Source organism: Trichoplax adhaerens, genomic scaffold (genome assembly GCF_000150275.1).
Source record: "Trichoplax adhaerens TRIADscaffold_25 genomic scaffold, whole genome shotgun sequence".
Classification (NCBI taxonomy): Eukaryota; Metazoa; Placozoa; class Uniplacotomia; order Trichoplacea; family Trichoplacidae; genus Trichoplax; species Trichoplax adhaerens.
Genome location: NW_002060966.1, coordinates 99,371 through 109,398, shown reverse-complemented (window position 1 = coordinate 109,398; position 10,028 = coordinate 99,371). Strand labels below are relative to the sequence as shown.

The 10,028-nt window shown below is 33.4% G+C and overlaps 2 protein-coding genes across 2 annotated transcripts; one reads left to right on the top strand and one right to left on the bottom strand.

The window, feature by feature from the left end:
* Nucleotides 1-2,941: 2,941 nt before the first annotated feature.
* On the top strand, nucleotides 2,942-4,690 carry TRIADDRAFT_61536 (uncharacterized protein; the record flags this gene model as incomplete). Its single annotated transcript, XM_002117516.1, has 3 exons — nucleotides 2,942-2,970; nucleotides 3,215-3,290; nucleotides 3,866-4,690. 3 exons carry the CDS (start codon nucleotides 2,942-2,944, stop codon nucleotides 4,688-4,690), a joined length of 930 nt encoding a protein of 309 aa, XP_002117552.1.
* A 1,414-nt stretch (nucleotides 4,691-6,104) lies between these two features.
* On the bottom strand, nucleotides 6,105-9,797 carry TRIADDRAFT_61535 (uncharacterized protein; the record flags this gene model as incomplete). Its single annotated transcript, XM_002117473.1, has 15 exons — nucleotides 6,105-6,127; nucleotides 6,329-6,422; nucleotides 6,574-6,651; nucleotides 6,801-6,869; nucleotides 6,953-7,036; nucleotides 7,154-7,279; nucleotides 7,373-7,441; nucleotides 7,545-7,598; nucleotides 7,710-7,901; nucleotides 8,023-8,106; nucleotides 8,203-8,265; nucleotides 8,357-8,468; nucleotides 8,948-9,060; nucleotides 9,210-9,363; nucleotides 9,727-9,797. 15 exons carry the CDS (start codon nucleotides 9,795-9,797, stop codon nucleotides 6,105-6,107), a joined length of 1,386 nt encoding a protein of 461 aa, XP_002117509.1.
* Nucleotides 9,798-10,028: the final 231 nt, after the last annotated feature.

Sequence of the window (10,028 nt, the reverse complement as noted above, 5' to 3'; positions counted from 1 at the left end):
TGAAGTCATGGTATGGTTCTGTTGCAACGACAAAAAAGCAATCAGCAAGAGAATTTCTACACTTGGATACAAGAGTATCCTTTACAACCGTTTCAATTTTAAATCCGTTGTACAGTAGAATCTACTTTCAATCCAATATCACTTACCTAGCACTGGTTTTGCAAAAGTAGTCGTGACAACGAAGCAAGCTGATGGCCAGGACCGAGGGAGCTGTTATCAACCAACCGAGGCGTTGCAGTTTATATAAGCAGTATGCGTCACGGCCAAAGTGCAGTGACACTGCTGCACCACGATCACAAGACGAGCACCAACGCTCACATGACGGTCTTTTGACCTCTTGACGTCATCAAGGTGCTGTAGGAGATCGATACTCACGCCGACGTCCATCCGTACATCCTACTGTACCATCGAAATGGCTCCAATTGATTGGTATGATTTGGATTATCCGTCATTTGCGTTTGACGTTCACCAACTTTTGTCTTTGTTTGCTACCGTACTGACAGTACAGTGTACAGTACACTGTTACGTACTGTACATTGTGTGTTCTTGACTGTAGAGTTCACACTAACACACAGTATTGTAATGGCTATGAACAACCGTACTGAAGGTTCGTACGGTGCAGTACTGTACAAGTTTACAGTACATGTACTGTACAGTGTTTTGTGTACTGTACTGTACTGTACAGTACAGTACTGTACAGTACAGTACAGTACAACTCTCAATCAGAATCTGGCAAATACTGTACAGTACGGCAGATTGTAGAGTTGTACTGTACAGTACTGTACTGTATTGTCAATAATAACAATAGAGTTATTATCATTATTATTATTATTATCAATATTCAATTATTTCTTGTACTGTACTGTACGACGGACATGCGGACGTACTAATACGTACAGTACTATGTACTGTATATTGTATAGTACTGTACAGTACAGTACAGTACAGTACTGTACACGGAGTACAGTACGTACAGTACCATGTTCTCTATTTTACACGCTTTGACGGAATGCCGAAGTACGCAGGCGCATTCCGCCAGAAGCTGAAGTGCGCATCCGCGTTCCGTTCCATTCCGTAGTTGACTCGGCAGTCGGCACCCTGTATTGTGGACGACAGTCCACTACTCACTGTACCGTACTGTACTAACTGTACAGGACTGTACACTCAAATCGACTCATTTGGTATCAAAATGAGTCTGTCCGTCTGAGACACCAGAGCAAGCGTTCCTAAGCTTGATCCAAGGTTCAACAACACGCTTTTGGTATAGGCAACTTGAAGATGATCAGCGAGGCAGATGAGGGAAAGCGGTTGGCTAGGACTGTTGCTTGTCCTCCGCCACTGTTTGCCGCGTAGCATCTTCGAAGCACAGTTTTCCACATCTTACTGCACGAAGTTGCCGTCATGATAGAGTTGAAGAAATGATTGTAGCTGACAGTGTTTCGGTGTTATAGTAGAAAGCTATTTTATAGATTGTGGTACAGCAGGTCGACCGGTTGTCCACTTTTTACAAGGGTGCTTTTTAGGCGTTATAGTAGCAGTATTATGTTCTTACTACATCTTTCAACAGATTAAGATAGTAATGTGTAGAAGCAACTCAAAGTAAGTGCATTACGTTAGACTAGTATACTTATCAAGAAGTAGTCCGTGACACCGCCTTCAGCATAAACTGAAACATTGACTAATGATCAGTATCGTTCAAAAATCGAAAAGCAAATGTCTACAATGCTTTATCTTGTTAATACTCGATGAGGTTTCAGCGTTTCAGTGGCTTAGTCATATACTACCTTGGTGATAGCGATGCCATATCTTGAAATCGCAAACTGTTCGAGCATCAATAGGTACACGTTTTAGTGTGTTGTCTATTAAAGCATCGTTGATGGATGATGTCAGGGCACTTTTATACTGTAAAGCAAGTATACTAACGGTCCTCCTGTATCCAAAGCGACCGATCGGTTCTCAAATTGTCATTGCTTTCTTGCTTGAATGCAATGTAACGTGAAATAGACGAATGCAGTATTCTCGAAACACTTTTACGCCTAAAATTAAAGGTACTACAAAAATCCTTTTGATTACAGCAGGTATGGTTTAAAATCCTGTGGTCATTGCCAGCGCTTGTTATTCAATCATCGTTGCACATCCCATCATGCTGAGCGCAGAAGTTGCAGGAAGACAATGCAATAGCTACTCTACTCCTTTCGCGTAGGTAATCCATTGTCAAAGCATTTACTTCCAAAACTTTATTTGAAAATAATAACATCCAATCGTCGTGATACAATCATCTCACAAGGTATCCAATCCATCTTAGTACTGCATATAGATTCCTCTTCCGATGTAAATCTCCGCACCAACAACTACAATACCGAATGGTATCCTTATAAAGACAACAATGGAATAGCAGACTGTTATTTAGAGTTTGTCTGAAACAAAAGGTCATAAAAGCGGATATCATACATTAAAATTGCTCCAAAAACAAAAGAAAAGACATCTAAAACTCTCCATAATTTTATAGTAGTTGTATACTCAGTTTGCAGTAATCATTTATCGTCGTTATTCAATTCAATTGTGATGACGATTACAAACTGCACAGAAAAATGTCCTTTCTCGAAAAGTATAGTATAAAAGACTGTGCGCAGGCTTAAACTTCTACTTTTATTTGTTCAACTGCGTTCTCAATTCTTGCACTGGCTGTAAGGAGAAAATCTAGTATTGGAGCTAAAAGGCTGATGCATGCGGATGAAAATTGGCGTTACGATATAGAAAGCGAGTAATATATTATATATATATATTTAGTAATAATACAAATATATATATAACATATATATAGATATATAATTGAGAAACAATTTCTTGCTTTATCTTACTCTTCTGATAACTGTATTATTCACGCTAACGTGCAGTATAAAAGAAGAATTTTATCCAGTAGAAAATTTCCTACTTTAGAATGGCTTCGTTACTTCTCTGCGAAGACAAGTAAGTAAACCTAAATCTTATCCTGAAATACGTATGGTATGGTTTGCTATTATCAGAATAGTATTCCTTGTTAGTGATGTATATATATATCGTTACTTAATGAATACCAAGAAAAGTGCAATGACAGACTATTGCTGAAAGTAATCTCCAATGATAGATAAATTGAAAGGGATAACGATCATGTAGATTAACTTTAACAAGCAGATAACGATAATTCTGTTTATTATTCTCCTGTTCTTGTTAGACGAATTTATCAGAGTCATCAGGTATATAAAGAAAAGAAAAATCCGAAGCAAAATCAGTCCAATCGTTTCTATCAGGTAGAGACTCTTTTTTCTTAATCTTACTATACCCTTTTGAAACTAATGTATATTAGATTACTATTTGGATGTTACGGTTATTTTTACATAGCTGTCGTAATATCGTTTCCATATGGTATTTGTAACTTGTCTAGGAATGCGTTAATATATTAATTTATCAACGACCTTTGACATATCTTTAATAGATAACTACATAGTTGTATAATAATTACCTATAAAACTGATAATTGATGTCTATATAGTTTGATTATAAATTAGATGATATTTAAATAAAATAGAGGTTCAGTTTTGTCTAAAAGAAATTAAAGGTGTTACTGTTCCTCCTGACGATAGTTGGTTCGTTTTAATGTAGTTCTCTGCAGTAAAATAAGTCTTCCGGCTGCTAATTATGTCTTACAACAATGAGTTAAAAAATTTCATTTTTAGACCATTGCTTAATAAGTATATTATAAGCATAATTGTTCAATATTTGAACTAACGAAATTCCGTTTGATTGACCTTGTTAACCTATATACAGTTTTTGTTGCATAGATGTTCTATGAACTTATAGCAAACTCTATATTAACTTATTTTAGACAGACTTGATTAAAGATAATCAGCTGACTCTATGTCATCATTGGCTCAAAATGAAGGAAGATATTCAACTCATGCTTACTGCTGTGCTAGCTTGCTTGCCATCTGTTTTGTATATCTACTGCTATACTAACTATCATCAGCTGAAAGAACTATGTAGCACAGTATTTCCATTAGAGCCGGATATATCCCTTCTTCCGACTATGGATAAAGAACTCTTTGGCCTCTTACCTCATAAATGGATTTCTTCGATAGCTCATCCATTACTTGATATCACAGCAGCCGTGCCTTACATTCTCCACTTTATTTTACCTATAATTTCTTCTTTCTATATTTATGCTACAGCCGGGGAAAAAAGAATTACAGTGATATTAAAACTAATATGGTGTGGTGGTTGGGTGAATATGTTTGCTTTTACAATACAGTTCATGTATCCTACCGCACCTCCTTGGTTTGTTGAAACTCACAACTCGAAAAACGCTAATGTGCTATTAATAGCTGCAAATGAAGCCGCATTAAGTCGAGTGGATGATCTCCTCGGTATAACTACGTTTCATCGCATATATTCGACAGCAACTATTACCTTTGGCGCTATGCCATCTTTACATGTTGCGTGGCCGGTAGTGATATTATTTATATATCCGATTAAAAGCTTTGGCTGCACTTTATTTTATATTACTTGGATTAGTTGGGCTGCATTATATTCATTACATCATTACGCTGTCGATATCATTGCAGCAGCTTTAATTGTATGTGTCGTTCATTCTATTTTTATACGTTCTTGGTGTCCATTTAACCTACGGTCTCATTATAATTATCAGCAGTAATAATGCACAATATATAAATTATTACTAACTAACATTATGACAAAGTTTCATTAATAGGCTTTTTAGTTTAGATTCTGTTAGGATTGCATACATGTACTGTTACTGTAGTGTTTACTTCTAAATACGGTATAGTCTATCTTTAGTAAAAGTATTAGTTTTCACTAGACTGTAGCATAATTCTAAGACTGTAACAGATCTCTAAATATGTATGATCTATTTTTAACAATTAACTCTGTGGAAATATCTTGTACTCTAGCTAACTTATACCGTAGCACTAGCTTAACACAGAAGTAACCTATTTTCATGAATCATTTGCGCCTATAAATAATTTCCTCCTGCTGTGCTCCTAGCATTATAAAAGCTATCTTCTTTCGTCTATCTCGCTCGCTAGTCTGGTAGTTGCACGGTAAGCTTGCAAGCTTTACCTATTCTACACTACTATAGTTATTCGACTAGTAACGTCGTTACCGGCACCGTAATCTTACACGATTATTCTCTTACTTTAGCTCAATAAGGGTTACTCTTCTATTAACTATTCTATTGTACTTTATTGCAACTAATGCCGAACTTTCAACCTTCTGAAACATCACAGTTACGGTATCACGCGACGATCCCACGATGTATACTTGTATTGTATGCGTTGCTCATAAACCGTAGCGCACTTGGTGAATTGGATCGCTATATAAGTAAATGTTGAATAAGAAGTAGCGATTCTGGTATTAGTCAAGGACTAACCCTTAAGTTGAGCTTAACTGATGCTGACTGACAAATTTTGCCAATTTTAGCTGAAATCAATCTTAGCTGTAATTTATATTAATGTTTTACTTATAACTTTGGAATATCAACTCGAATGGCCTACCGATATTTTTTGGCGAAGACTAGGTCGAGTGTTAGTATTCGTGAACAATTATAACCTTAAAAAATACAATCCGTAGTAGATAATGATTCAAGTTCATCAAACATTTAACTTTGAAAAAAAGCATTTGATTAATTTAAATATGATAAAGCGTCATAAAATGTGAATTCTTGTCTAATTAATGGGGTTTTCAAACCGTGAAAAATTTTTTAACAAATACATGTATCTAAGTTATTCCGGTATCATACGTCTTTAAACATTTAACTTAACCTTGCACATTTGATTAAGTAACACAGTTAAAGATTTTATTGTTTTTAGAGTGACATAAAATGTAAGCAATGAATGACTGTTTTAAATAATTAGTATTATTTTAAATCAGAATTGTAAATAAAATTTGTTTTCTTAGTCCAATAGAAAATAAAATTATTAAAATATAGGCGTATAAAGCTGCATCTAAGCTAATAATATCTTTTTATTAAAAATCAATATACCATATTCACATTATGTTATATCCGAATATGTCCAAAACGATTATTATCGATTCTATCCAGGTATTGGTTACTGTTTATCTTCATTAGGATCTGATAATGAAAAGCATTCATTATTATAATTTCTTGTACAATTTGTATATTGTACGATTAACTTTACATTAATATATTTTAGCATTGGGATCCAATAATATATAGGAGTAGATTATTGCCAATATTATTACACACGTCGTACATCTTAACACAACATAGAAAGAGCATTAACTTTTAATATTACAAAATGTATTAACTTACGTGCAGAGACAGTCCTTGAGATCTCTCCACCTAGCTTACTTAGCGTATTATCTCGATCATAAGGTTCTTTATGAACCACAACGCTATCTAAAAACTAAAAATTACATTTTCTTAAAAGAAGAATTTGACAACTTTTCAAACGGACTATAGTGTTTACAGTTTTAGACAATTTCACATAATTTATACTATTAGGGAAGTTATTATTCATTCAAGAACTAGGTAGAATTTGAAATAGATAAACTTACTTCCGGAAGTCTTGTGCTTTTCTTGTCAATAAACTCTCGAAATGCTTTAGCACCGTGCATAACTGCTAATTCATTATCCTACCATAACATTATAGAAAATAATAGAGCAGCATTAAGAGATATTAAAAAATTGAATTTCAAGCAATCTTTCGTATGCGCAATTCATCTTTACATAACTAGCGCAGATTTTAAAAAATAAAAAAAAATTACTGTCCTATTATACGTACCAATTCTCTACTTTTTCCTTTAGTTTCAGATGTTGCTTTAGCTTTTATCCTCTGAGGATCTTCTAGTACCTATATATGGAGAATGACATCAATAAACCTGATTCTGTATTTATTTTAAAGTCTATGTGAATGCTCATATTTAGTTCTAATACCTCTCCTTTCCTTCTAGATTTCCATAATTTAGTCGGTAAATACCAGGCACCAAAGTATTTATTAGCAGAATTTGATTTTGTTCGCTTCATAGGATAATCGAAAGAGTATATACGTTATTGATCATTTCGACTCGTGAATCAGAGGTTGAGAATTAACATTTTAATGGTAATTTAGATACTGTATCACGGATAATATTTTACCTTAGGAGGTGTGCGAATTAAAGCTCCTCTAGTTTCATTGGTTATATTTGCTACATTAGCTGACGATCTTAATTCAGGTGGGACATTAGTTAACTCAACCACATGGATTGGAACTGAAAGTGCAGGCTAACAGCAATTAAAATAACATTATAATTAATAGGAATTTCTTTACGATTTTATATTTAAATTTCTTCTATAAAGACTGCAACTTGTAGTAACCTTCGTTTCGTAACCACTCGCAAATAAACTGAATATAGTTGCTTCTTCGATATTATTGCTTTCACCTCCCTAATAGTTAAAATCGAAAACATTGCAGGCTATTCCTTTAGTTCTGATATACATGTACGGTATTAGAAATTATCATTAGTTTACATTATTTTCTATTACTAACCAGTGATGACACCCAACCGCAAAAATCACGAGTAACATGTTTAATTTTGGCTTCCTAGAATTTAAGTAATATAGTTAAATACTTGATGAATTATTGGTCTACTCTATTTTCAGCTTAAAGCATTACTAAAAATATTTTATCCCACATGAAGAATTAAAGTGTAACCTGTCCTTCTTCGGGTAAATCAATTAAGGTAGTTCGATTATTATTATCATCTTCAGTGACATTGACGTCCTCTTTTTTGCTAATCCATCGATATGTTTGGCGTTTAACAGTCTTGTTGTCTTCTAGTTTATCTCTATCGTCTAATATAGCATCATTCTGATTTGAGGATTGCTCTTTAGTGATGACAGGAATCTAAAATGCAATAAATAAATCTTTATTAAGGTAACTAATATCATAGTCTTTCATCGCTTGAACTAGTTGATGAAAGCTTCTTAAATTATTATATAAGAACGACCAACGAAATTATTAATACCTGAAGGGTTTCAATATTTTTATCTCCGATTTCTATTTTGCTTTCGGATGGGCTCAAATAATTAGAGTCACTGTCATCATACTCCTACGAGATCAGTGTCAATGGTTAGCTAGCGTTGATTTACAAAATTTTACAAAAATGAGATTAAACAAACGTTAAAGTTATAAATTGATTCATTACATCTTCAGCCTCTGCTTCTATATTAAGTTCAGGATCTAATACGTCGACAACGTCTTCGAAAACCTGTATAAATGCGTAGATTAATCAAACGATCTAGTAATGGAATAATATAGCAACGATCTTACATTTATATATTTTCAGGCTATTAACTTACATCAGGCGGCATGCATTCTTCCAAGTGAGGATATAATGCTAATGGATGTTGCGTAAGGTCATATTCGTAATCATCGACAAAATCTTTTCTATGTTTATGCCCGGGCAACGATCTAACTCGTTGTAATAAATACTTTATAAGAGAAGGTTACAATTCTAAATTTATAACGCAAAAACATTATCATAGAGAACTAAATACCACAAGGCTAATATTAGGTTTGTACTCTCCGATATCTGACTATGTTATGGCACTAAATACTGACAGTCTCTTATCGTTAGGAAGAACGGTAACATACCTAGTCTTTCCTACACAAAGCTTAACTCGAACTTTATAGAAAATTCAGTCAATTTATTGTATAGTTAGGACAACATTAGTTATCAGCACTTACATAATACTGTAATATAAAACTATCCACTTATTCATTAATAATATGTACAACGACATAGATAAACTAATATAAGCTCATTTCTAGAAAGGTTTTCTTAAAACAATCATGTTACGGCAGCTTTGCAAAAGTTATCAAGTAGCACAAATGCGTTAAGGCTAAGGAAAAAATCTCATATTTGCTTGGCATATTTTTAGGAGTTTTACCTGGAATAGGCAACATCTATTTTATTTAATTTTTTACGGTAAGATTTCTTGGGTTGGGGTTTCTCTTCTTCTCCGCTTTTATATATGTTAGGAGAGTAAACTCCCTTAATACCCTACAAGAATTATTATCGATATTGATTTAGCATCGAGAGGCCATGATTTTATGCTTGCAAAAGTTTCAGGGAGCAAAGGGCTAAAAGGTGAATTATAAGATCTGTACGATTAACTGCTAATCTTTACTTCGAGATTTTTAGAGTTTTACCTTGGTTACGCATTCAGTACTTTCAACTGAAGGCATTCCTGTTCTGAAATCGTCTACACCATGCTTAACAAATGTCCAAGACTTTGCATTTAAGACTACTGAACGTTCTTTTTTAATATCGGTAATATACTTTGTTCTCAATCTTTCCTTGTACCTGGATTATTTATATAAAATAATCTGCGTCAACATATTTTAAGGTACGGTCTTTGATTTGGATGTAAGTTAAGCATAAGATTGTAGTATTGTAGGTATGTATGATATCGATTAAGATACTCTACTGGTATGATAGTAATTCTATGCTGAGTTTTAATTAATTACAAATTTTTGTTTAATATTTTTACAACAACTACATTTACTTATACAAATTTAGCTATTAGGTAAGCCAGTAAAATCACTAGCATACTATTATTGACTATTATTTGATTGTATATTACCTACATAATTTTACTGTATATACTATAAATCTTAAAACTGTGACATTCGTTTACCAATAATAATCCATCTATTAAATTCTTACCATGTTTGCTGTAATTTTTTCTTATCTGGATCATTCTTGAATAGTAACATATCATATTTACGTTCAGCCATAACTGCTTGTCTTCTATTTAATCAATAAAGTGTTGCAACGAATTATTCTAAACGAACTTAATTTCAAAAGATTTATATTTAGTGGGAAATAATTAAGTTTGTAAACGCTACTTCGATGCGATCGAAATATTTTTAAAGATAAAACTCTAAAAGAATTCTAAACGAGTTGCTAAACGATATCATCTTAACTAAAGTATAACGAATAATAATGTAACAATACAAAAGACTTTG